Source organism: Sorex araneus, chromosome 6 (genome assembly GCF_027595985.1).
Source record: "Sorex araneus isolate mSorAra2 chromosome 6, mSorAra2.pri, whole genome shotgun sequence".
Lineage (NCBI taxonomy): Eukaryota > Metazoa > Chordata > Mammalia > Eulipotyphla > Soricidae > Sorex > Sorex araneus.
Genome location: NC_073307.1, coordinates 60,438,228 through 60,465,850, shown reverse-complemented (window position 1 = coordinate 60,465,850; position 27,623 = coordinate 60,438,228). Strand labels below are relative to the sequence as shown.

The 27,623-nt window shown below is 43.7% G+C and overlaps 1 protein-coding gene across 10 annotated transcripts in view; it reads left to right on the top strand.

Moving 5' to 3' along the window:
• The window catches only part of ZFAND6 (zinc finger AN1-type containing 6), a 40,389-nt gene that overhangs the window by 7,998 nt on the left and 4,768 nt on the right, over window positions 1-27,623 (top strand). For 6 of the 10 annotated variants that reach the window (XM_055142889.1, XM_004617613.2, XM_055142888.1 and 3 more), the window contains exons 2-4: window positions 20,352-20,522; window positions 21,594-21,702; window positions 23,182-23,282. In XM_055142889.1, the coding sequence (XP_054998864.1) occupies window positions 20,369-20,522; window positions 21,594-21,702; window positions 23,182-23,282 (364 nt within the window). In that variant the 5' untranslated portion in view covers window positions 20,352-20,368. Of the gene's footprint in view, window positions 1-14,461; window positions 14,624-20,351; window positions 20,523-21,593; window positions 21,703-23,181; window positions 23,283-27,623 lie in introns of all 10 variants that reach the window. The other 4 variants (XM_055142884.1, XM_055142887.1, XM_055142886.1 and 1 more) reach the window with 1 other exon arrangement.

The following is a 27,623-nucleotide window of genomic DNA, read 5'->3' as shown; positions in this document are numbered from 1 at the left end:
GTTATTTATTTATTTATTTGGGGGAGTTGGGCCACACCAAATGGTGCTCTCGACTCCTTACTATGCGCTCAAGGATCACTCCTAGCACTCAGGAATCACTTCTTGCAGTGCTCAGGGGACATAAGGCATGCTGGAGATCAAATCCTGTCAGCTACAAGACAAATGCCCCAACACTGTACTATCTCTAGTTGTTTTTGTTTGTTTTTAAGCAGGGACCGCTCCTTTGAAGCATTGGTGAGGGCCTGAGGTCACTTGATGTTTGTCGTCGGGGACTACCAGGGCCATACCTGACAGTGCTGGGTGGGGTAGGCATGCAGTGTTGGGATTAGACATGGCTTTGCACAGTTCAGGCCAAGTTTTGCCACTTGAGCTATCTTCCTGACCTTGGTCTTTATTTTAAATTTTGGGATTTTGGGTCATACCCAGTGGCGCCAGATCTGCTTCCTCAGTGCTCAGAGGTTGCTCCCTGCAGTACTGGGGGCCCATGTGCCATGCCAAGGATCAGATTCTCAAATCTAGGGCTCTTGCATACAAAGCATGCACTCAGCCCATTGAGCCATCTTTCCTGGCCTTCTGCCAGAATTCTTTTAAGGTTTCTTTGTACTCTATCTGGGGAATTCCAGTTCTCTAATGGTTTTCGTGTTTGGGTTCTTTATAATAAAGTAGTAAGGATTTAGGAGGTAATTTTTTTGTTGATAACTTAAAAAGTATTTATTAAATGATTTGTCTTAGAACATGCTCTGAATCTGATTTTCTGTGTTTGAATAGAAAAAAATGAGCTGAAAATGATTTTGTTTATGTTTTGGTAGAAGGAAGCAGATTTGTTGATCTTTATATATACACATACGTGTATATGTATTGGTTTTTGGGTCACACCTAAAGATGTTCATGACTTCTGACTGCACTCAGGACTCACTCCTATTGGGAGCTCAGGGGAACATAAGGGGTTCTGGTGATTGAACCAACGTATGCAAGGCAAGTTCCATACCTGCTATACTATTGCTCTCGTCCCTAGTCTTTTATATCTTTATTCACTGTGATAGCAGTATCCTGGGTACTTTATCCTCTCACCCTTCCCTTCTCTCTCTTTTTTTTTTTTTTTTGTGAGCATTTGATTTCCCAGTAAAATAGCACTGTTGACTACTTTTTCCTTCTTGAAACTCATCCTCAGTTCAGTGATTCTCTCTGGGCTTCCTTCTGTTTGTGGCCTTTGTTCCTTGCTTATGTTTGCTTTTACAACTATTAAGTTTTGGAATGTCACCGGATTCTCATCTCACCACTATTCTCTATTTTTTTTTTTTTTTTTTTTTGCTTTTTGGGTCACACCCAATGATGCACAGGGGTCACGCCTGGCTCTGCACTCAGGAATTTACCCCTGGTGCTCAGGGGACCATATGGGATGCTGGGAATCAAACCAGGTCGGCCACATGCAAGGCAAACACCCTACCCGCTGTGCTATCGCTCCAGCCCCACTATTCTCTATTCTTTTGGGTAATCTGCAGCCCTCTTTCTTTGATGAACCTCCTAGATAAAGTGGTTTCAAGATCTTGAATCTTAAATCCAAACTTTCTTTGGGTGCAAGGATGGGAAGGTTGAGTCCATGCCCTGCATATTCAGGGGCTGTTTCTGGTTCTGTGCCTCGGGGTGACAGCTCAGGGCACCCCGAGGCACAGAACCATTACTGGGGATTGAACCCGGGTACAAGGCAAGAGACAAGATCCTAACATCCTGTAATACCTGGAATTATTTCCAGATCCAGGCTTTGTCTATATTAGGTTCGAGCTTATTTGTCTCACCAGTGCTTCCTCCACTCCTGTATTATAGCCACCAGAACTAAATACTCAGCTGCTGCTTCTGTCCTCCAGCAACATCTCTTTTTTTTTGTTTGTTTTGTTTTTTTTTTGGCTCACACCCAGCCATGCACAGCGGTTACTCCTGGCTTTGCACTGACCATATGGGATGCTGTGAATCGATCCCCAGTTGGTGCCCAGTTGGTCCCCAGTCGGTCCCCAGTTGGCCACGTGCAAGGAAAACACCCTGCCCACTGTGCTATTGCGCCAGCCCTCCAGCAACATCTCTTAAGCCCCTTTCTCTCTCTGCAAACGGGTATTCCTGCCAGAAGACCAGAGTCTGGGTGTTCACTCTCTTTTTGAAGTCCAGAATCCGTCCCTATTTTTCTCCCCATCCTGGCAGAGGTGACTTTCTGTTCTTGATTACTAAGGCAGCCTCCAGACTGGTCTCTTCTTGTGCACTGCTTTTTCATGCTAGTTTCTGCTGAGACTTCCTGAGCAATTCTTTGTTGCTCTTGGATCTTCTTTCAATACCTGGGGTGTAGAATAATACCAGCTAATTCTGTGCTAAGCCTTTTTTTTTGTTTTCTCTCCTGGTTTTTGGGCCACACCCACTAGTGATCAGTGCTGACTCCTGGCTCTGTGTTCAGGGATCACTGGCTCAGGGGACCATATGGCTGCTGGGGGCTGAATCCAGATCTGCTGGTTGCAAGGCAGACACTCTCCCTATCCACTAAACTATTGCTCCAGCCTCTGTGCTTAAACTTTTTTAAACAGTCCCCAAACTTAAAAGTTAAGTGTAGTTATGCTACCTTCCTTCTACTGAGAGATAGTGTGTATAAGGCAAATTGATCTAGCCAAAGTCCCTTGTTTAAAAATATTCCTGGGGAGCAACCTGTTCATCTCTCCTCTCCTTTTCCCACCCTGCTCCACTCATTCCATCCAAATCCAACTGTTTATACTTGACCCATTAATCAGATGTGTTGCCCAAGTTGAAAGTGCCTTAAGGAACAGTTTCAAAAAAGCATTTCCGACGGTGTTTTTGAACAGATAGAGGAATCTTAGCATCCCTTAAATATGAGGAAAATGGAAGAAAGATTTAGGGAAAATAAGATAGATTTCCACATGTGGTGGTTTTTGAATTTCAGAGCTGTCAGATTCCTCACATTTAATAAAAGCTTGAGACCAAACTGTGTAAGAGGAAGATTTTTGTTAGGCAAAGTGTGAAAGCACTTTATCTGTGCTATTTGAAATGCTAATGATCTCCTTGAATAGCTGTTAGCCTGGACCTTGTATTCATTTTTACATCCAGGTGTATAAGCCATCCCCCTGGGACTACAAGACTATAGGGAGGGTCATAGTCTTTTGCATAAAATGTAACATCAGAAAAGTTAAATTCTGCAGGTAATTTCATAACAGAAGTAGTTGGAGTGCTTTTTTTTTTTTTTTGCTTTTTGGGTCACACCCGGCAATGCACAGGGGTTACTCCTGGCTTTTCACTCAGGAATTACTCCTGGCGGTGCTTGGGGGGACCATATGGGATGCCAGGGATTGAACCCAGGTCGGCCGGTGCAAGGCAAACGCCCTACCCGCTGTGCTATCACTCCGGCCCCTGGAGTGCTTTTTGTTTCCAATATTTATTTATTTCTTCCTAAAGCCTTTTCCCCCTGAAGCCTTTCCCCCCCCCCCCCCAAAGCCTTTTCATCTCTAGCTTTGAAAACAATTTGGTCATAGAATCAAGAGGTCAAATGGATAAAATATTAGAAAATACTGATCAGAATTGGTTTCATTGAAGGGGTTAGAGCTTAACTATAATTTGGGGCTAATGTAATTTCTGCTTTTATAAGCCCCCTCTCAGGAGGCCTAGAACCTTTTCAGTTTTTCTAAGCAAACTGGGCTGGTGGTTCAGTGCAAGGGACAGAAGATGTTGGGCTGCTTGGTCCCTGCACACTGAAATAATTTTCTAAAATATTTAATTGCCTGAAATAATTATTTCATTAAGCAATTTTTTCTCTAAGTTACATCTAGGCTAGACAGGTGGTCTTATCTCCTGAGTCACCTACTCACCTGGACAGGTAAGTTTACAAAGTGTGGAAGTCCCATCCTTTTCTGAAAGCAGACTCACTCACCACGTGGAGAAGTTGGAGGTGCTCTAAATATGTCCTGCCTTCTATTCAGTCATTGAACATCTGGGAACCGTGCATCATTTGTTAAAGTGATTGCTGTATAAGGTCAGCAGGAAAGGGAGAAAGAAGGCTGGAAGGGTAATCAGGAGGTGTAAACAGAAAATCCCGGGCATCCCTTGAATGTTAGAGGTGTTTGAGATCACCTTGGTGACAGCGTTCTTTGGGGAGAGGGAAAAAAGTGGATGTAGAGAGCAATGGCTTTCTTTATTCCCCAGAAAAGAGACAATTTAGAGAAGGACAAGTGGTCAGGGTAATGGAGAGAGGGATTCCAGACACTTCTGGGGGTAGGGGAGCCCAGGTTGGAAGTGCTCTGGGTGGAACGGTAAGCATTGTGAAGTAGAAAAGCCTGGAAAGGAATTTCATCATTACCGCACTGTGCTATATCAGACATGGCAACTTTTTTTTTTAATGAAACTTTTTTTAGAGTAGTTTTAAATTCACAGCAAAATTCAGAAGATTGTTTAGCGATTTCCTGTGAACTTGCTTTGTCCCCACAGTGCACCTCCTTTCCCATTAACATTCACCCTGGGAGTGGTTGGAATAGGTGACTACAGTGATTTGTCAATAAGCATCAAGTCCTAGTTGACACTGGGGTGCCTATTCTCATGTTTTCACTGCTCTGGAAATCCTCTGTATCCTATTTCCCTCCCTAAAGCCCTGACAACTATTGATCTTGTACTGTCTCCATAGCTTTGCATTATCTAGTGTTTCCTAGAGTGGGCTGTAGTACCTTTCCCAGGGATGGCACTGCTAATCGCTGATGCAGATGGGAGACACTATTTGTGGCTTAAATAAGATTGGTTTTAAGGGGGCTCTGAGTTAATGTATTTTTTTTTCTAATTAGGGGCGGTAGGCCAAATTTGGGAACCTCTACTCTTAGAGTGTCATTGAGTTGGAGCCTTACTGTGTTGCATGTAGCCTTTTCAGATTGACCTTTTTCTTAAAAAAAAAAAAAAAAAATTATTTGCAGCAGTGGTGGGCAGGGTGAATATCCAGATGTGCTTTGGGCTTACTCCTGTCTCTGTACTCAGGCATCTTTCCTAGTGGAACTAGCACTCTAATGGAATGCCAGGGATCAAACCTGGGTCAGCTGTATGCATGGCAAGCATCCTACCTATTGTAACCTGCTCTGATACCCTATTTGGATTTTTTTTTTTTTTTTTTTTTTGGGTCTCACCTGGCGATGCACAGGGGTCACTCCTGGCTCTGCACTCAGGAATCACCCCTGGCCGTTCTCAGGGGACCATATGGGATGCTGGGATTTGAACCCGGGTCGGCCGCGTGCAAGGCAAACGCCCCACCCGCTGTGCTATCTCTCCAGCCCCCTGGATTTTTTTTTTTAATGTTGCATTTCAAGAGTTCTTTATAAATGTACTTTTTTGTTTTGTTTTTGCTTTTTGAGCCACACCTAGCAGTGCTCAGGGGTTATTCCTGGCTCTGCACTCAGGAATCACTCCTGGCGGAGCTTGGAGTATCATATGGTACCATTGCCTGGGTTTGAAACCTGGTTGACAAGACAAATGCCCTACCCACTGAACTATCTTTCAGGCCCCTGGGTCAGTAATATATATATATATATATATATATGTATATATATATTTTACTATCAGAGTATCTTTTGCAAATATTAAGTCTCTGGCTTGTCTTCTCATTCTCATTCTTCTGATAATTGCTTTCCACAGGGCAGGTGTCTTTTAGTGTCCAGTTTATCAATTATTTCTTTGATAGGCTTTCCTTTTGATGCTTATATCTTAGAGGTAATCAAGCTCAACTAGGTTTTTCTCCTATGTTACTTCCTAAGAGTTTGATCATTTTGGGTTTAACAGGTTTTTGGGTTTTTTTGTTTTGTTTTGCTTTTTGGGTCATACCTGGCGATGCACAGGGGTTACTCCTGGCTCTGCACTCTGGAATTACCCCTGGTGGTGCTCAGGGGACCATATGACATGCTGGGAATTGAACCTGGGTCAGCTGCGTGCAAGGCAAATGCCCTACCCACTGTGCTATTGCTCCCGGCCCCCCACCCCAAGTTTAACAGGTTTTTGATCCATTTTGAGTTTATGTTTGTGAAGGAAGGAAGGTGTTTAGTTTTTCCGGGACCATTGTTTGAAAAGTCCATCTTTGCTCCCTTTGCATTTGTTCAGCTGAGTTGCCTGTTGTTTACATGGGTCTATTTCAGAGTTCTTTATATCATTCTGTATGTCTCTTTGTTCTTTCTACAATACCACATGGCCTTTGAATACTGCAATTTATGCTAAGGTTTGTCTGTTGCTTCTATGATTCTTCTTGGTTCCTCTTGAATGCCTCCTTTGTGGCCCTACCCACTGTCACCAAACAATCATAGCTGTTGATGTGGATTTCTAGAGGGCAGGAGCCGGAGCCAAAAGAGCTGTGGACAGAGATCTAGGTGGTTCATATTTGGTTATCACTGCCATCCCATTGCTCATCGATTTGTTTGAGTGGGCACCAGTAACGTCTCTCATTGAGAGACTTATTGTTACTGTTTTTGGCATATCCAATACGCCTGGGTAGCTTGCCAGACTCTGCCATGCAGGCTCCATACTCTCAGTAGCTTGCCGGGCTCTCCGAGAGGGGCAGAAGAATCGAACTCGGGCATATTTGGTTATATAATGATTAATTGATTGAATAAGAGAATTGAAGAGATCAAAATTTTGAGTTTAAGAATGAAAAGAACCAAAAGATGTTTATAGTGGAGATGAGGGAAGGGGGGATGGCATGGTTTGGTTCTCATAAAACCACTGGAGAGCCCATCTAGTCACTGATCTGACTCACTGAAGCAGAATGAATAACAACTGTGTTCCTGTCACTCTCTTACCTTCCCCAGGAATCATTCCAGAGGAATCTTGAGGTCACAAACCCACAGGTTCAGCAAAGTTAGTACAGTTCTCGGACTTTCATTAAGATTAAAAAAAAAAACACAACAACAAAAAACAGTTACCCTGCCTTGGTTTCTTTCTCTTCCCCTAAGCAAATCTGACGGTGAGATTCTGCAGACTCTAGGCTAGACTTTCCCATCTGAAGGCTCTGTCCCTTCATGGGGATCAGTTGCGGTGATTTATGTAGTCCTTGGATTGGACTAAGCTATTTGATGTTTGCGGTGCTTTACAGCAGGAATGCTGTATAACCTAGGATTGGTGGGGATGAGAAAGGATGGATGTGCACTCTGGTTGTGAGTTTATGTTGCATCTTCACAAAACATAAAAACATACATGGATAACTTCAGGAAGACCTTTTATGTTGGGCAGAATATCAAAGCTTAAGTGATTTTTTTTCCTTTTTGGGTCAAACCCAGCAATGCTCAGGGGTTACTCTTGGCTCTGCGCTCAGGAATTACTCCTGGTGGTGCTTGGGGGACCATATAGAATGCTGCGGTTAAGTGGAGAAAACATAAACTGAGTATAGTGTAGACAGAAAGGAAGATAGAGTTATTTTGTACTGCAGATAAAATACTGTATTTTTGCCTGTCCGCTGTTAGTTAGAACTAACATTTTATACAATAAAAGAGGAAAAGCATTAGACAGAGTTCTCAGACCCTAGGATGGAAGTAGCAAGATAATTGGACCCCAGAGTTTCTGTCAGGTTTTAGCCACAGCTGAGTATTTCTCAATGATTATAATCCCGAGAGGTCTGATTAGTTCATAGTTTACATTTGCCTAATCAGAATGGAAACCTTCATTGTTTAGTAGTTTGTTTTGAAACTTAAAGTTCTCCGTCACCTGAAATTATGAATTTTCAGAAATCCCATGGCAGAGTGGCAGAATGTAAGCACTCAGGGAAGCAGGCATTTGTATGGGTATGCTACATTTCTGACCTGTGGAGGGAGAGAGGAGGAGCCAGGGGTGAGCTGGGAGTCTCTGCCCTCCTGGGGAAGCAGGGCTGGGGTCTCCTGTGTACACAGGAGGGCAATCTTTTCCTGGGATGGCTTGCACCCTCTGAAACAAGTGAGGTGGAGAGAGAAGGAAGTGACGGAGCTTTTTCTCCAGACCAGTTATTCTTTCTCTCTTTTCTCCCCAGCCATAGCTCTTCCACTTTTGTCCAGGTCTGAATGAGCCTTAGTTTTACTGCATTTGGCCCTGTGTGACACTTCATCTGTAGCTGTGGGACTTAACATTGGAGTGAGGTCAGTGAGGATAGCTATACCCTTTAAATGACATGCAGACAACTTGTCTGCAGCAAAGAGCCAAAGTGTGTGTTCAGGATTGTGACCCGTATACATTACAGACCTGTGCATTCTGCTGTGCTAGGATCTGCAAGGGTTTGGGTGTTGATCTGAGCTGTGAGTACTCCAGTGTGCTAGTGTGCTAGTAGAGGAGGCTCTCCAAAGAGTGATGCCTATCCTTCTATTTCCTGCCTTAAAAGTACTCATTTGTTGGCTGTTTCAGGTCTTTCATGTGGGAGAGGGACTGGTTAGTGGGGAGAGGTGTATCCAAATGCTTTTTCCACAGGTTTTCAACCTTTTTAGACAATTTCAGGTTATCTGTAGGGCTTTGCTTCATGTGTGTTAGTACCTTTTCTTCAACCTATTACTCAGGTTGGACTTCCATGCTTTGACTGAATGTTGTCTTTCCCTGCTCAGTCACTAGTTATAAATGAATGGTGATTCCTGGATACAGTTGTCTTGTGTTTCCTTGGAAATAAGTTGTGTTCCTATTTCTTACTTGCCTAATTTTTGCATGAGTTTTTGGGGAAACGGTCCTCTGGTCTTGACATTGGAAGTCCCTTTGTTTTTCTATTAAATTAGTATCTCCCTAGCAGTTCAGAACAGAAAGCAGAATATGGATTGTTAAGTAGAGTAGATAGCTGTGAGTTCAAGGCAAACTAATTTTAATCAGTTTCTCTTGAATGCTTCTACCTCTATCACCCCCAAAGTTTATCAAATTGTCTGCCCTAAAATTTGAATAGAAGATTTCTTTAACAATACTTCCCTTATTTTAGTTTACATGCTTATTGATTGTGGGACAACCAAATACTTGTTACCCTAACAGCTGCTTTAGTAAGTACTGGTCCTGGTAAGTACTGTGATTCATAAATACTATAGTAAGTACAGCTGCAATAATGTAAGTACTTCATGTATTGCCAACAAAAAGCTTTTGCTGAAATTCTAGTGCACTGATACAAAACTTAAAGTGGGAATCCATTACTTGAGTCAGCTTCTGAGATGAGGTGCATCCTTTGACCAAATTTTAGTTGAATAACCGCAGTTATTATATAGTTACTGCCTTTGCAGTAGTTTGAAATCATTTTCTTTCAGCTGTAATTATGCACCTACTATTTCCTGTACTTAAACAAAATTTCTTAGTATTTATCTAAAGTATTACTCCTCAGACTTCAATCAGAATCCCTTGGGGGCTTGTTAGACCATGCTAATCCTTACGTTCTGCCTCTAGAAATTGATTCATTGGATATGAGGTAGCACCTAGGAGTTTGCAAATTTCTGATGCTGTTAATCCATGAAACTGAGCAACGTAGGGTTTAAGGTTATATGCAGAGTCCACAGTTATTACAGGGAAAGTCTGGCTATTAACTTAGCTCTTGACATTTTGAATATTACTCTTTGATTCCAACTTCAGGCCAGGGAGTTGAGATTTGAGCTTCTCCTCCGAGCATTCTTTTGAGGCAGGGTTGGGGCTGTACAGGCTTCATCTCGGTAACTAGATAAGATAGCAAATAGGGCAGGCCCTTGACTAAAGAGGTGAGAACAGTTTGCAGCTGAATGCTGCCTGACTGCTCTTTAGAATGTTTCTGTGGCTTTCATGATCACACATGGAACAGATTGGAAGACTGAATTATGCCTGCCAAATGCTTAGTCAGGTGTCTCTGACCTAGGTAGCCAAGTTTCGAGGATGTGTGTTGGCAGGGTTGGAGCTAGATGATTCCTTGGTACTTGAGAGTAAATATGTCTCTACCCTTTTTTTTAATTAAGGGAGACTTGAAAATTAATCATATCACTGGTGCTCTTCAACAACAGAAGAGGTGTGAGTCTTGTTTTAATGGTGTGAAAAGGAACAACTTTGCTTGTACTTTGTGTAGTTTTTATTGATTTTTTTTTTTCCTCAGTGGCCCCTGGGTACCACCATTAAGTCCTTGAAGAGAAAATTGTACAAATCAGAAAATCTTAAGTAAGGGCTTATTGTCTGGTGAACTGTTTCTAGATTGCCATAGATTAATCTACTGCTGACTGTTTAATGGCCTGGAAGGAGAAAAGATGTTCATTTAAAGCGGATTAGAGTGTTCTACACAGTTTCAGCATATTCCCTGATTGAGGCTGGAAATTAAAGATGAAAAGACCCTGCAAATTGAATTTACTGTTGTTGACTTATAGAGGTTTAGGGTTAGTTTGTGTGATGTGGATAAATGCAAGTCAAGTGTTAACCCCATACAGAAACCTCTGCATGGTTTTTTTTTTTTTTTTTTTTTTTTTTTTTTTTTTTGCTTTTTGGGTCACACCTGGCGATGCACAGGGGTTACTCCTGGCTCTGCACTCAGGAATTACCCCTGGCCGTGCTCAGGGGACCATATGGGATGCTGGGATTTGAACCCGGGTCGGCCGCGTGCAAGGCAAACGCCCTACCCGCTGTGCTATCTCTCCAGCCCCACCTCTGCATGTTTGACTGTTGTGTGCAGGTGTGCCAGAGGCTAGAGAGAGAGTGCTGAGCAGGATACGTGGCTCATGAGGCTGGTGGGACCACAGTAGAAAGAACTGAGTCTCACTGCCTGACTTTGACAGGAAAGTGATGGATCTCTTGACACCTGCATTATTTCTTAGTGGTGCTGTTTTGCATCTAGTTTCCTTCATATATATTTATTCCACTTGGTAACCAATAGTAGTTCCCTATAAATTGACTGTTAGCAGGATGAGTACAAGAGGGTTTGTAAGAAAAAAAATGGTTTGATGGCCTTTGGGAACTTTTTAATGTTTATCAGCTGTGCTCAGTCAGTAAACAAAGTATAATTGAACATAGTATTTAAAAAATCAGCGATACATGATCAAACCATGGACTAGATGGGGAGTGAAATGGTAGTTTTTTAGACTTATAATACAGGACCTGAAGGAAGATCTCCCTCATCATTGGACTGGTGTTGGTATCTTTGTACCTTTGGGCATGTATTGGACAGATACATACATATATATATATACATACATACATACATCCATGCTCATCATTGGACAGATGGTCACAAGTTGCTTTAGACTGCTGCTGGATTGGAGTTCGAGTGAATGGAGATAAACAGGAAATGTTGCTCTCTGTTGTGAAGTACTTGGAATTTGTAGACTACAAGGTTCAGATACTTGTTATATTTTAAAATAAGCCCTCATTTATAGAGAGGTTTCTACCACAAATAAATAGTTCATGCTTGGGGCTAGAGTGATAGCACAGCGGGTAGGGCGTTTGCCTTGCATGAGGCCGACCCGGGTTCAATTCCCAGTATCCCATATAGTCCCCCAGTACCTCCAGGAATAATTCCTGAGTGCAGAGCCAGGAGTAACCCTGTGCACTGTTGGGTGTGACCCAAAAAGAAAAAAAAAATAGTTCATGCTCCCCTTAGCAGAAATCCCCCATTGTTAGCATGTAGTAGATGTGTGTGGTCCTCTGTTTTCTTAGTGCTTGGAGAACATGTCACATGCTTCACATCCTTTTGTTTTGAAATCTTAGATGTACCATTTCTGAGGAGAAGGACATTCTTCTGTGTGCTTTGTGTCCATTACCCAATGAGAACACTGAGCACCAGTGGCACGCAGATTGAGATTGCTTCAGGTGTCTCAGTGATATTCCCTCTTCCAGTTCAGGAACCGTCTCAGAATCCTAAGTGTGTTCAGTTTGTCTTCTCTTCTGTATGCAGGAACATTTCCTTAGACTTGGAGGAAGCCAGTCCTGACTTGATTGGTCCGTGTGGGTGGAAGTTGCCCCTCAGTCTGGGTGTCTAAGTGTCTTGGTGGTTTTGGGTAGCAGGGTGGTCTTGGTAGTAGTGCTGTACTCCTGATGTGGGCTCCGTGGTAGCATTAGGAGCACAGGCCCACCTTGCCCCTTGTCGCTGACATGACAAGGGTTATTAACCTTTTGGTTAATGTTCTTCCACATAAAAGTGATTATCCTTTCTTTTGTAATAAGTAACTTGTGGAAGAGATCCTTGAGACTCATCAGATTGCTATCCACCAAGAATTGGAACACTCTGCTAAACTTGCCTGAGTGGATTATTACAGCGGTAGTTGAGGTTCAGATACTTAATTGCACAAACTCATCTCTTTCAGCTCTTGAATTTTTACATTTGTTAGGTATTTTATTTTGAACTGGAATTTGTCCTCTGAGACTTGTACTGTGAACAATAAACAGCTCTTCAGTATGAGGTGGGTTTTTTTTTTTTTTTTTTTGGTGTTTCTCTGAGTAACTCACTTCCATTTCTAGCAACTGATTCTTTTTTTTTTTTGCTTTTTGGGTCACTCCTGGCTCTGCACTCAGGAATCACCCCTGGCATGCTCAGGGGACCATATGGGATGTTGGGAATCGAACCCAGGTTGGCCGCGTGCAAGGCAAACGCCCTACCCGCTGTGCTATTGCTCCAGCCCCCTCTAGCAGCTGATTCTTAAAAAAAGACAAGTTTCCTGGACAATATACCCCGTGGCTCTTAGAACACCCATATAACTGGCGCAGTGGAAAGAGACTCACAAAACCCAGAAATTGGTTCAAAATATGAAACCAGTTCTAAACCAGGGCATTATGGATGGACACATTCCCTCTAATGTATTTCATTATTTTATTATTCTTTTAAGTTTTGGGGCCACACATGGCAATGCTTAGGAGTTACTCCTGGCTCTGTAATCAGGAATCACTCCTGGCGGAGCTTGGGGGACCATTTGGGATGCCAGGAATTGAACGTGGTTTGGCCACATGCAAGGCACATGCCCTGCCTGCTGTCTATCTCTTGCCTACCTCTCATTTAGACTAGTGCTCAAGAGCACTGCTTTGCATTGCTTTGGAGGCAGATAAATCTGGATTTGTGTCTGATCTCTGCTCTTTACTAGCTCTGGTTCTAAGCAGCTTCTTTACTGCTCCCAATTTCAGTCCAAAATTGGTAATGAGTGCATCTGCTTTTCAGGGTGGGTTAAGGAATCAGTGTACAAGGCAGCTTCCTGGGACATGTCTGCTGCTCCAGAATAATTGATAATCATTTCACAGAGAACGTACTCTCCCCTCATCACCCGTATAGACAACTGACGTCTTGCACTTGTTTTATACTGCCAGTTCATTTAAACCTGGCGTGAAAATCAGAAAGTTTTACCAGTTCAGCTATAGAACAGCTAAACTTTTGGACAAATATTTCAACTTGTGTGAAAGTTATTTTACCAAGTTACAGCTTTTGTTTTTGTTTGGGCTTATACCCATCTGTGTTTACTCATGGCTCTGTGCTTAGGGAACTCCCCTCAGTTCTTGGGAGAATTGTATGCTTTGCCAGGAATTGAACCTACGTTGATCGCATACAAGGCAAGCACCTGACTTGCTGTACTATATATCTTCAGCCTCCAGCTACTTTTCTGGGGGTTTGGATTCTTTGTTTGTTTTTTTTTTTCTTTTTGGGTCACACCCAGCGATGCTCAGAGGTTACTTCTGGCTTTGCACTCAGGAATTACTCCTGGCGGTGCTTGGGGGACCATATGGGATGCTGGGGATCGAACCCGGGTCGGCCGCATGCAAGGCAAACGCCCTACCCACTGTACTGTCGCTCCGGCCCCGGGGGTTTGGATTCTTAAGTTAATTCATATGTACAGTATAAGTAAGATTATAAAGAAACCTCTGAGATATTTTGAATGAACCCTAAACTTTTAGTTGTCTTCTATAGCAGCAAATATAAAAATGTCAGCATTAAATGACAGGTTAGAACTGAGGCAGTGAAATATGAGTGAATGTTTTCTTACAGTGTTTTTAAGCCCTGTGGCTAATATAAGTAAGTTTACTGTGTTTGTGAAACACTGTTTCCTAAAACTTATTGTAGAAATTGAGGCCCATATTATACATGTAAAGGGGAAGTAATTAGCTAGGTAGTCTGACCGTTTTGATGAAATGCTTCTGGACAGGTCTTCCAAATCCTTGGTCCTCTGTAGGTGTCTGAGGTCATCCCTCTTGACTGTTTTATAAGATGGTTCTTTAGTTGGTGGCCATTTATGCTTAAAAAAACCAAAACCCAACAATTAGCTTAAACCTTTGAAAATAGAAAAATCTCTTTTTTTTTTCTTATTTTAGTACAGATGATTATAAAAAGCAATTTTTTTATCTATCCTGTAGTTAGGTAAAGGGAAAAATACACTAAAGTTAGAAATTATTGTACATTGATCTCAGCAAATGAAATGTTTTGTTTACGAACTTTATCTTCACAACTCTTTACAAGTGAAAGCACTCCTAAACTTTTAGATGATGAAAATGTAGTTAATGTTAACTGTCTCAATTCTGTTTCCTGTTGCATGTGTTACAGGAATGAATCTGGAGTCTGCTGCAGTAAAACACTGAAGGCTTTAAAATGTTTTCTTGCATAAAACTCAAACTTTAAAGTAGCTGCTTATGAGGATAGGGAAGGCAGGAAGCTAATGTCTGTCTCAAGATACAGGACAGCTGTTTGCTCTTCAACCTCAACTGTGTGAGTAGACCTCAGCCTGGCAACCCTCCCTAATGGGCATAGCAACCTAGCACCGTCTGAAGGTGCATCGAAGGTAGCATGAGGTGACATGGCTAGGGTCTGTTGGATACTGTCGGCGGGTTGGGGGAGACCAGAATTTAATAACCAAAGTATCTCATTAGTGACCGTGCATCTTTTTTCAAAATCTTAGTATTGGAATCTGCTTATTAGTGTGAAGGAAAAGATTACATTTTAGATTAGTATTTGTTTTGCAGTTCACTCTTGACCTTTTACATTTATATTACATATATGTTAGAAATTAATACAAAATGGTTGTTGGAACTACTGATTTAAATTACAGTTAATAACAGTAGGTCTTTGTAGTCAGCATACAATTCAGAATAGGAACTGTTTTTCCTAAATGCAGTTGTCTTTTAGATAGGCCAGTTTCTTTAAAAGTTCTTTGATAATGTATCTACCCACTGAAGAAAATATTTTTTCTCTTCCTAAAAATTATCTACCTTAATGATTAGGGTGTTTTTTTGCAGATGAGGGGGCAGATGAGGGTTCTAATTTTTTGTTCTTCACGTTTCCTCATAAAATTTTCCTTCAGGGAGGGAATATGGGTTAAGGCACATTCCTTGAACACAGCAGCCATCCTGGTTCATGTGTCACCACCACATGGTACCCAGAGCATGACTGGGTACAGCCTCAGAGGCAGGGCCCCCAACTTCCAACCTCTGCTGCCATGGTTGGGGCACTCCCTGGTATTGCAGGTCCCGAGTAGTACTGCGTCCTTGGGCTTCTGCATTGAGGCATCAGCTCATTTGGCTGAGAATCCTTGGAAGAGGCCCCCAGACCCTCTAAGCACCAGTTGGAATCCTCCACTTTCCAAATTGTTTTCTCTTTGGAGTTCAGGAATGTTAATATAAGTGGGCTGATTCTCCACAGAGGAATGCATTGTCTGTATAGATGAGGTGGTTGAAAGTACAGGTGTGCGTCATATAGACTGATAGATGTGTTAGTTTAGCTAGAGTTTGTAAGCCTTGCTCGGTGGTTTAGGAGTCAGTAGAGGAATGCACTGTGCTTTCACGCCTGGGTCTCAGATGTGCTAGCTGAGGGAGATTGGAACTGACTGTCCTGGAGATCAGTGTAGGCCTTCAGGAATCTAGTGGGAACGTGTGCTACACCCCAAGAATCTTAGGGCAGTGCTGTGAAGGGTGTGTGGTTGAGGGAGGCTGATGGGCATGTAGTCAGGAGCTTTTTGAAACTCACACTTTAGTGTGTTGCATCCTACTCTCTCAGCTCTGAGTTTTAGCAGTTTGCTACTTTTTAAACTTTTGTTCATTTGTTTTTCTGTTTCTGTGCTACACCCAGTGCTGCTCAGGATTTATTCCTGGCTCTGCACTCAGGGATCTCTTCTGGCAGTGCTCTGGGAACAATATTGGATGCCAGGGATCGAGCCCGGGTCAGCCATGTGCATAGCAAGTGCCTTACCCAGTGTACTATCTGATTATTTTCTTCTAGAAATATGGCTGGGTCAGCGCCAGCTCTGCAATGAGGGGAGGAGTATTGGGACCAAGTAGCAGGCTGTCCCTTTGTCAAGAACTGTGGTTCTACAGTGACTCCCCAGGGTCGCACATTGAATCGGAAATAAAGAAGGCTTTGGGGCTACACAGTTGGCCACATGCTGACTGAGGTTTTAGCTCCTTTAGTTAGCAGGGGCACCGCCCCCTTAGTTAAAGCACCAATTCAATTCCTGGTACTCCTGGTTATGTTGGTGAGGGTTATGGTGGTGCTCACACTTTCTCACCATGGTGCTGGCTGATCTTCTCAGCTGTGATGCTTTGCTGGGGTCATGCCCTATATGTGGTGCTTGCAAACAGTAAGTGTGGTGTGGCAAGAAATTGTAGTGCCAGGATTGAGCTTGGCACATGTGGGACACAGGAGATTAGAACTCATGTGCTTTTATGGCCGGTGCCCTGAATCACTGAACTATTCCTCCAGGCTTCATGAAAAGCATTAATTTGCTGCTGTGCAGAGTAGTTTCCCCAGTAGTCGCTTTGGGAAATTACATGTTTTAAATTTTTAATCTTACCATTTAAAAGCAACAGATCTGATGACATTAAAGTTTGATGGTGATGCTAGACTTGTAATCTGTAATTAATTATGTGTTTTTATGGAAATAGACTTTTTTCTGGGTGCTTCTGAATTTGGGATATAGATACACTGAGAAATGGGCCCATTGGCCAGTGGGAGAACCTCTTCTACAGTGTCACATTGTACCAGCACACACAGGAAGCACACATCCGCTGGTACGTGAGAACATTATTGCTCAGTCTTTTTCTCTGTTGTCCCAAAAGGGCCTTTTTTGTTGGGTTTTTGGGTTTTGGCCATGAGCATCACACCCAGCCAGCAGTACTCGGGGGTTACTTCTGACTCTGTGCTCAGAAATTACTGCTGGCAGTGCTCACAGAACCATATGGGATGTCAGGGACGGAACCCTGGTTGGCCACATACAATGCAAGTCCCCTGTCCATTGTCTTACCTCTCCAGCCCCCAAATGAAAGAGATTTTTTTTTTTCTTTTTGGGTCACACCTGGCGATCCTCAGGGGTTACTCCTGGCTCTGCACTTAGGAATTACCCCCTGGCAGTGCTCAGGGGACCATACTGGATGCTGGGAATCGAACCCGGGTCGGCCACGTGCAAGGCAAACGCCCTACCTCTGTGCTATTTCTCCAGTCCCAGAAAGAGCATTTTAAAATAGTACTTTCTGTCTCATCTCCCACTTCTTAAAGTTGTCACTCCATTTGATGTCTTGAATGGGATTGAGTATCTGTTCTTTGAAGAAATGCTGCCTACATTGGGAAGACCCCGTTTATGACAGAGCCCCGGGCCTTTCTGCTCTACAGAAGCACTCTGAAAAGCCCTAATTGATGCAGGGTACAGCTAATGATAATGAGATTACAGATTAAACCTGAGGGGGAAAGAACTCACAAGAGAATCATTACTACACTTAAAGATATTTTGTGTAGGGAGGATATGCAGAGTTTGCATGCAAGGAGGCCCAGGTTTAGTCTCTGGCACCACCTGGTTTCCCGCACCCTGCTTAGACAGTAACCCCTAAGCACTGCTGGGTTGGCTCTCAAAGCAATACAAAGCAAAAATATTTTGGAGAAAATCCCGTCTCCCCAATGATTTGTTGCTGCCATTTTTGCAGATCTCTTTAAGGAAAGTCTAGCTTGATGGCTGTCTCTGAAGTTCTCTCATAGTCTGTGTGTTCCATCAATGAGATGCTACAGGGGAATGTGTTGTTCTTCAGATGGGTACTGACATTGAAGACAGCTTCCCCACATCAACCTAGACTTGATGCCCAGGACTTTGCAAGGATCCCATTGTTGTACAGTGAGAAACTAAAAACTCTGGACCTGTTCCTGTCAAGGAGCTCTGTGCTAGCCTTCCCTCAGCATGGTTTCTATTAAGGAGCATTGTGTTCTCCTACATCGGTGCTTCAAAGATACTGGTTCATTACCTGTGCTGCTTTCCTCAGATTGATATAGCAGCAGCTCCTTTCGCAGCTTGATTACTGCCCATCAGTCAGATCTGAATAGCTAGAGATTAGTTGTCTTGAGACCAAATTTAATGAGATGGTGCTTTTCCTATGAGTTTGCCAGCTGACAAGGAGCATGCTGTTAAACCGTTTGGGTGTGGCTCTCCTGTCCTAATGTGGCAAGGATCCCTTAGGGTTTCATCTCCTTTTTCTGGGCTTCTGAGGCCACTTACCCGCACAGTTAAGAGGCAGTGTTAGGAGGAGAGTGTCCATGGGGGCAATGCTTATTTTTTTTGGGGGGAGGGGGCAATGCTTATTACGGGACTCATGATTTTAGACCTGGGGGTTTGAATCTTGGTTCCACCACATACTGGCTGCAAGACATGATTCCCAAACTGCACGTGCACCCTGTTAACCCTCATGAACACAGGCAAGACATTGTTTTAATGAGATACTCACCGCCTTCTGCCACCCTGGTTATTTTTTTGTATTTGTGCAGTCTCTAGAGAGTGTGTTGAAGATGGGAATTCTCAGATGACCGGGCAAGATTCCCAGTTCCTGGTTAAAAGTCAGAATATCTCTGTGGAACAGGACATTTCCATTTAAAGGCAAATGCTGAGCCTGTTGATTCATTTTATAATCCACCATTGGTTATGAAATTTGCTGTGCCCCTCGACCCTCAGTAGTTTGCTCAAGTAATTTAGAGGTAAGGGTCAAATCAGCCGCCTTCTGTCGCTTAGTCATTTAGGGGTGTCTGGAGCAACAGTCATCCTGTTTAGAGATACCCTTCCAGGAAGTTCTGTATTAGGTCTCTCATTCCACACCCACCCACTGTGGAGTGACCTTCCTTTTACTCAAAGACCTTATAGAATCAGGATGAACCAGTCAGTACCTTCTGTCACCCTACCCATGCCAGAGAAGGCCTTTCTGGGGGAAATGGTGCACACAGTTCCTCCATCTGCTGTAATCGCGTGTCTTCCTGTGGTTTTCAAAGGCGCCTCAGTCTTGTTGGTTTGCTTTCTGAGTATTTAAAGAATAAGCAAGTGCTTTCCTTTCAGTTAGGCAAGTGGTATCTTCTTGTGACAGGATTCAGAAGTACAGAAAAGGTAGAGAGGTATGAACTCTCATTCTGGGTTCTACTTTTTCCTCCTTTGATGATTGATACTCTTTTGTCCTAATTGGCAGCTTGGTGCTCATGCAGCTGCTCTGCCTTTTCATTCATCACTAACATTTTTCTCTGTCAAAAAGGATTTAAAAATACTGTAAATGACAGAAGCACTTTAAAAGTTTTCTGTTGAACATTTATTTTCAGTTTATATATTGAGTTCCCATCCCTTGTATATATTCTTTGTTATGATTATACCTATTTGGTTCTCCTAAGACCTCTGGGGAAGAGATTAGTTCAGAGGACTTTTTTCTGCAGCGCTTGTTCTTGGAGGTGAATTGCTGAATTAACTTTCCAAAAGGTTTGGACCAATTTCTCTATACCAGTATTCCACCCATTTTTCCAGATCTTTTGCCAGCGCTGATGATATGTTAAATGCATTTTTTTGTTACTTTGTTGTTAAATGTTTTTGAAAACATATTAGGTTGACACAGACTTCAAGCAAAATTTTAAATGCTTAAAAATTAATAGTATGGAACCTAATAATATTAAAAATTAATAGTATAACCTAGAGAAAACTTAAAATGTATATATTTTTTACTAGGAGGGCCTGAACTGAACTAGACGCAGAGTTTTTCTTAACATTCTGATGGTGCAAGTTTTTCAGAGCCAAAGCTTTCTCCAGTTCTTCTTCCTTTGGGAACCAGAAAAGGCCTGGTTGTAAAGAGGTGCTGAAAAAGAGGCTCAGTGTATTTTCTGTGGTCCTTATTTTTCTCTTAGTCCTGGGCCTTGAGGGAGAGGCATGAAGTTGCTTAGGGGTTTTAGATGTGGGGTTTTACTTTTTTTTTATTTTGGTTTTGGGGTCACACCTGGCAGTGCTCAAGGCTTACTCTGTGCTCGGTGCTCAGGGATCATGCCTGACAGGGCACGGGAGACAATTGTGGGGTGCTGGGGATCTAACCCCTGGGTTGGACGCCTGCAAGGCAAGCACCTCGCCCACTGTACTATCATCTGACCTCTATTATGATGCATGTTTTAATAAAAAGATCATTGTTTGTTTTCTGAGCTCTTGACAATCCTGTGTACATTTCAGGTGTGTAACAGAGGAACATGGCTCAAGAAACTAATCACAGCCAAGTGCCTATGCTTTGTTCTACTGGCTGCGGATTCTATGGGAATCCTCGGACAAATGGCATGTGTTCCGTGTGCTACAAAGAACACCTTCAAAGACAGAATAGTAGTAATGGCAGAATAAGCCCACCTGGTAAGTAATTTGGTTAGAACAAGCAGAATTCATAATTGTGGAACCTTGGGTAGTGCCCAAAATCTTTGTTTGTTTTTGAACCCCTCCCAACCCCCCCCCCCAGCAAAAAAAAAGTTTTTCTCTTTTGGGGCCACACCTGGCAGTGCTTAGGGCTTTCTCCTGACCCTGTGCTCAAGCATCACTCTTCGTGGGACTCAGACTAGATGTGGTACTGGGGATGAAACACTGTTGGCCATGTGCAAAGCAGACATCCTGCCCATTCTGCTGTTGCTCTGGCCCCAAATGCTTTTTCACTCTCACATATTATCTGTGTTACTATATTCCTATTAGTAAATTTTGGAATGTATAGTCAGTGGTGGGGAAACAGGAAGAAAAATATCCCTTCCTGTTAAGAATAACTACAGATTCATTTCCCAGTCTTACCTGCTGTGCTTAGGAGCTGTTGCCTTGTTCAAAGAGAGGCATACTTTAGGCATGGAGGGCTGCCTTGGAAATCAGGGCTAAAAGAAGAACTGGGTTCTCTCAACTGTTTGACATTGGAAACCAACATGATTTTAGAAGGGAAGTTTGGGTTTAACTTGGCACAAATAGTCTCTAGAGAAATCCTTCCTTCCATAGAGAGAGTGGGCTGCCTCTATATGGAAATTGCTGGGTGCAGTTCCCTGAAATTTTTCTGGAGTTGAGGTGGGGTTTTGTTCAGGAAGTTGTATATGAGAGCCTGTACGTCCCGTGCAAAGCATGGCCTCTCCAGTGGTTCTCAGCGGGTAGGGCATTTGCCTTGCACATGACTGACCCGGGTTCGATTCCCAGCATCCCGTATGGTCCCCTGGATCCCCTGAGCACCGCCAGGAGTTAATTCCTGAGTTCATGAGCCATGTGCATTGCCAGGTGTGACCCAAAAAAGCAAAAATGAATAAAAAATTAAATTAATGTACTTTGCCTGGAAAACAGTTGGGGAAATTATAGCAGTGACAAACCTACCCATTACATAGTGTGAGAGAAGCTGGTTTGATTTGGCAGAGGTGGGGCTGCTCGGGGCAGTGTTGCTCATGGTGTGTGTTTGTTTTGCAGCAGCCTCTGTGAGCAGCCTATCGGACTCTCTGCCTGGCCCGTGCTCGGACGGTGGGGTTGCAGCTGCTCGGTCAGCCTTAGAGTCCACGTCTTCATCCATGCAGCCCAGGTAAGGAGTCTGGGAACTTGGATGATGAAGGCTTCCACTTAGGAAGAGAACCAACTGATCAGCAAGAAAATGCTTTCCATTGTTTTTGCTTTGGGGTGGCAGTGGGTGATGGTTCCCTTTTCAGTTATGTTAACTTCTGATATTAGCTTATTCTGTGTTAAAGTAGTTCCAACTTCTCTTTGTGTTTCCTAAGAGGTCTGTAGTGCCTCCAGGGGGCGTTGGAACAATGAGAGAGCAGTAGGGGCCTTCTGTAGAATTGGGGATTGGGTTTATAGCGGGAGGAGGGAATGTTTTCAGATCACCTGGTGGTGCTTGAGGGCTACTCCTGCCTCTGTGCTCAAGTATCGATTTGGTGGTACTCAACCCCTAGGTGTTAAGTTCGCTCTTTGGCCATAGGGCGTTTTCTTTTTGCTCACTTACAGAATGTGAAATTCCATTTTGTTTTCCCTGAAAAGGAGGCAGTAGGTCAAATAAGTTGGGGAACCTCTGGTATAATGGTGTAATTTTCAGATTTATTCGTATTATACTATGTACTTTCTTTATGGGCTGCAGCGATAGTGCAGCGGGTAGGGCGTTTGCCTTGCAGGCGGCCGACCAGGGTTCAATTCCTTCGACACTCTCGGAGAGCCCGGGAAGCTACCGAGAGTATCTCGCTCCCACGGCAGAGCCTGGCAAGCTACCTGTGGCGTATTCGATATGTCAAAAACGGTAACAACAAGTCTCACGATGGAGATGTTACTGGTACCTGCTCGAGCAAATCGATGAGCAACGGGATGACAGTGACAGTGACAGTGACTTTCTTTATGATGTTTCCATGATGTGACTTTAAAGTCACGTCATGAGAAAACTGAAATTACATTTTTACTCTGCTTTTGGAAAGCAGAGTTTCCCAGTACAGTAGGGAATATTTTGTTATGATCTGCAAGTTGTATCTCTTATGGCTTGTGTCAAGGCTGTGTAAGTATGACTCAGGCCGCTTTTCATTCAGTGAATCCAGACACAAAGGCTACACTGCTTCTTGTTTCCAAAGCACAAACTTGTCCAAATTGTGTCTCTGAATCAAAACTGTGGTTCCTTGTCAGTGATAAAAATGTGCCTCTGGTGGAGTTCATGCCAATTCAATCAGCTTAATCAATGGCTGAATAAATAGCAGTACTCCTACATTTGAAAAAGAAATATTCCTTTGTGTTCATTCTTTTCCTCACCATCTCTTAGATCCATTGAACTTTTTTTTTTTCCTTTTTGGGTCACACCCAGCGATGCTCAGGGGTCACTCCTGGCTCTGCACTCAGGAATTACCCCTGGCCGTGCTCAGAGGACCATATGGGATGCTGGGAATCAAACCCGGGTCGGCCCGCGTGCAAGGCAAACGCCCTACCCGCTGTGCTATCACTCCAGCCCCGATCCATTGAACTCTTAGTTGTTAAGATACTTTATGCATCATGATCTTCTAATATTCACATATTCTTGCTTTTCTAGCCCTGTGTCCAATCAGTCACTTTTAGCAGAATCTGTAGCCTCTTCCCAATTGGACAGCACATCTGTGGACAAAGCAGTGCCTGAAGCAGAAGACCTGCAAGGTGGGCCTCGCATTGCCTTTCCCATGGAGCTGTGCAAGCACCTCATGGCCGGCACTGTTCCGACTACACACACATGTATGGTGAATGATGTGCCCAGACACCAGTGCTGCTCCCCAGGAGCCATCTTTGATCTTCTCAGTGTGGCTAGTTAGGTTCTCAACACACAGATAGTATGTGTAAAAGTTGTTTACTTTGAGAAATGAATGCTTCACTCAGACCTTTTACTATTGGAGGCAGTTTCAGGAGTATTTCCTCTCCAAACAACATGGGGCTACTGCTATCTGGGGGACTGCAGTTTGACTGCTGAGTGAGATTGCAGCGCCCCCTTTGCCACATGTGACACATGTCAGGTGCTGTGTTTGTGGGTAATGGTGCCTCTCCCTTGCTGTGGAGGACATGATCTTAGAAGACTTGATACTTCCTCAAAGTCTTTCTCAGAGGACAGAGTTGGCTATTTCAGAGGCTATAGGAAACCTGGACTTCATTAGTTCCATTCTACCTTGCTACTTGAGTCTGAAGAGGCTGCCCAGGTGAGCCTGTGCAGCCTGTGAGAAGCTGCCTTCTCAAGGATGAGGCTTGTTTACCTCTTGGCCTGGTTTCAGCGAAAGGCCTGGCCCAGGGAGTGAAGCAATCTTAGCATCAACTTGTGACAGCTCACACTTGGAGCTAGTGATTTCATGCCCAAGAAATGATTGCCATAATTTACCAATTTATAAGAAAATGTACCCTCTTTTTTTCTTTTTTTGCTTTTTGGGTCACACCTGGCGATGCTCAGGGGTTACTCCTGGCTCATGCACTCAGGAATCACTCCTGGCGGTGCTCAGGGGACCATACGCGATGCTGGGAATCGAACCCGGGTCGACCGCGTGCAAGGCAAAAGCCCTACCTGCTGTGCTATCACTCCAGCCCCAAAAATGTACCCTCTTTATAATGCAAAAATATCCGAGTGTTATGATAAAGTTAGTAAATATTACAAGTTGAATAAATTTTTTCTCTTCGTTAAGTAGAAAAGTTTAGGCAAGGACAGAGGTGAGGGATACCTTATGTTTTTGGTTTTTGGGCCTCACCCAGTGGTGCAAAGGACTTACTCCAGGCTCTGTGCTCAGGAATTATTCCTGGCGGAGTTTGGGGAATCATAGGGTGCCAGGGATTGAACCCAGGTGGCTGTGTCAAGGCAAGTGCCCTATCTGCAGTACTATCATTTTGACCCTGAGGGATATTTTTAAAGTAGAAATAGAGAACTTGCTGAGACATAGTTTTCCACTGGACAGGCACATGAACAGGGCAGTATTCAAGCTCTCAGTTGCAGGAAAGACATTAATATGGTATACAGGTGATTAGAACTGATGTTTCAAAATTAAGTGAGTTCATGTAGAAATTGTGGGTAGATTGCTGATGTGGAAAGTGTATCCCTAAAGATGTCTGAATCCGTATCACAGGATCCAAATGCAAGAGGGGCAGATGGGAGATAGAAGAGCACCTCAGCAGGCGGCAAGGAAGGGGTTGTCCTCTGTGGATAACTTAAAGTACTGAAGCCAACAGACTGTTAGAAGCATGAGTTGCTTAGCTATTCTGAGAATTGAACTACTAAGAGGGAAAATAGGCTGTTGATTGTGAGGATGTTGCTTAAGTACCTAAGTACCATCCTGCAGGCATAGCGAGCTAAGACATCAAATAAAAGAGTTATAAACCTTTGTGAGCTTGGATCTGGCCGTTTCTCTGATAGTGACAGCTAAAGCACAGGTAACCAGGGCTGGAGCGATAGTACAGCATGTAGGGTTTTTGCCTTGCATGCAGTTGACCCAGGTTCGATGCCTGGTATCTCATATGGTCCCCCAAGCACCGCCAGGAGTGATCTCTGTGCATCCCTGGGTGTGGCCCCAAAAATCCAAAAAATAAAATGTAACCAAATGTAACCAAAGATGAGTAAATGGAACTACATCAAAATGAAAAGCTTTTTTGCTTAAAGGGATGATTTTAGGAGATTGAAAAGTCAACCCATAGAATTGGCAAAATACTTGCCTATACAAGATCCTGTATGTGATAAAAATCCATTAATAGAATTCAGTAATTAAAGCCAGATTTTTAAAGGGGTCAAGAATACGAATGGACATTTAACAGAAGATGTGCAGATGACCAAGTATTGCTGAGAGAAGTGGGAGCCTTTGTGCTTTGTTGTTGAAAATGTGAAATAATGCAGCTACTTTGGGGAGCAGCATGGTAGCTAAGTTGTTTACTCTGAAAGACAAGTTAACTTAATCCAGAAATTCTATCCTGCAACCCAGGAGGTTAAAAAAACGTGTCCACACAGACACATGAGTGAGAAGTTAGTAGCAGCATTTTCCACAGTAGCCCAAGTGTCTGGAAGTGCTCCTCAGCCATCGAAGGGGAGAAAGCTCTGATGGCTGCTGCAGGCTGGAGAATTTCCCAAGCACCTTAATCAGAGAAGCACAGCAGCTGTATTCCATGGCTGGAAATGCCCACAACAGGCCAATGCACACAGAAAGGTTGCTTGCTCAGAGCTGTCTAACACCAACCAAATTGACTGGGGCTGTGAGATGACCTGCATGTTCTGGAATTAATTCATGCTGGTGCTGTCTCAGCCTTCTGAGTATTTTAAAAATCTACCCAGTTGGACACTTGAAAGAATACATTTTATGAAAGGTGGTTTATTTTGCTGCAACCTCTCCTTTAAAAATTAGGATCATTGAAGTGGGTTTGCTCAGGACCAACTGTGTAGGGGTTAGACTTGGAGGGAGCAGCCAGGTGTCAAGATGGACAGTTCAAAGATGGTTACTGGGTTTTGTTACAGTTTCAGGCAAGGAATAAAACTCGCTTTTGCCCCCACGTAGCTGCTCTTGTCTTTAGAGTTGCTGGGGTGTATGTGAATGTGTGTGTTGGGAGCACTTGGAACAGAGCTCTCTGCCCACTGAAAGCAGAGGACACACTGGTAGGTTATACTTTTCTTGGCACTTATTCTACTGCTTTTTTATATTACTGCAGTTTAAAGAGAGAAAGTTTGTTTTTACTCAAAACAGGACTGCTGTAAGATAAAAATCAAATGTGTATGTCTCATTTAGGATACTGCTTACTCCATAATACAAACCTGTTTTTCATTTGAATTTTTGAGCTCTGTGAAGGATGTTGGATATAGCAGTAATTTTGAAAGGTCTCTTTTTCTAGCTTCTCCTTTTATATTCTAAGGAGAAGGGGGTTCACTGTCCCAGTGGGTGGGGGTCACAGCACCTTCATGCTGAGTCTATGCTGAGTCACTATGCTGGGTCTTTTCCCACTGCAGAGCATGGCAGAGGCTGCTCCCCCACCCCCAAGAGTACGGGCCAGTGCTGCCAGGAGAGCTGCCAGGACTTTGAGGCCCACCAAGCAGGTGTGTGGTCTAGGTGGAGGGCCTGCTCCTGTGGCAGGTTCAGTCTCAGCTGTGTTGTGTGTGAGAGCAGCCCCATGCAGGAGTGCCAAATGGCTCTGCACATTCACCGTTTACTTCTCTGCACTTTTCTCTTCCAACAGGATCCACACCAGAGGGCCTTGTTGCTCTTGAATGTGGTCCTCCTTAAAAGCAGTTGTTCGTAGACTTTGGTGGGTAGTGCCCTGGGGCCAGAAGCCTTGGCTCCCGTCCTGTTCTCATTGAGGCCACCCACACAGACCTTGGGCCTGCAAGGAGAACAGAATCGCTGCCTTCTCAATGAGGGCCACTGTTTCCTATAGTTGTCACTGAGTATATAATGCGCTCCTGACTGCTAAGGGCACTCATTCTGTTGCAGGTTCTGTCTTTGGCCTTTTTTAAAAATGGGATTGTTGGGGGCTGGAGTGATAGCACAACGGGTAAGGCGTTTGCCTTGCACGCGGCCGACCGGGTTCGAGTCCCAGCATCGCGTATGGTCCCTTGAGCACCGCCAGGAGTGATTCCTGAGTGCATGAGCCAGGAGTAACCCCTGTGCAGAGCCAGGTGTGACCCAAAAAGCAAAAAAAAAAAAAAAAGGGATTGTTGGGGTTGGAGCAATAGTACAGCAGGCAGTGTGCTTGCCTTGCACACAGCTGAGCTGTGTTCAATCCCATGCACCCCATGTGGTCCCCCCAAGCAAGCCAGCAGTGATCCCTGGCACAGAGCCAGGAGTAAGTGTTGAACACAGTGGGTATAGCCCAAAAACTTTTAAAAGGAAAAAAGAGAGAAAGAAGGGTTTATGTGTCCATTGTGTTTCGGAATAAAGCATTTGCCTTACTATCCTGTGCATCTTCTCAGTATCTCGGTGGAATACTGCTGCTTGGTTCTGCTTGTGCCCTCTGTCCTCGGTATAGTCGGGAAAATAAATGGCCATCAGGACT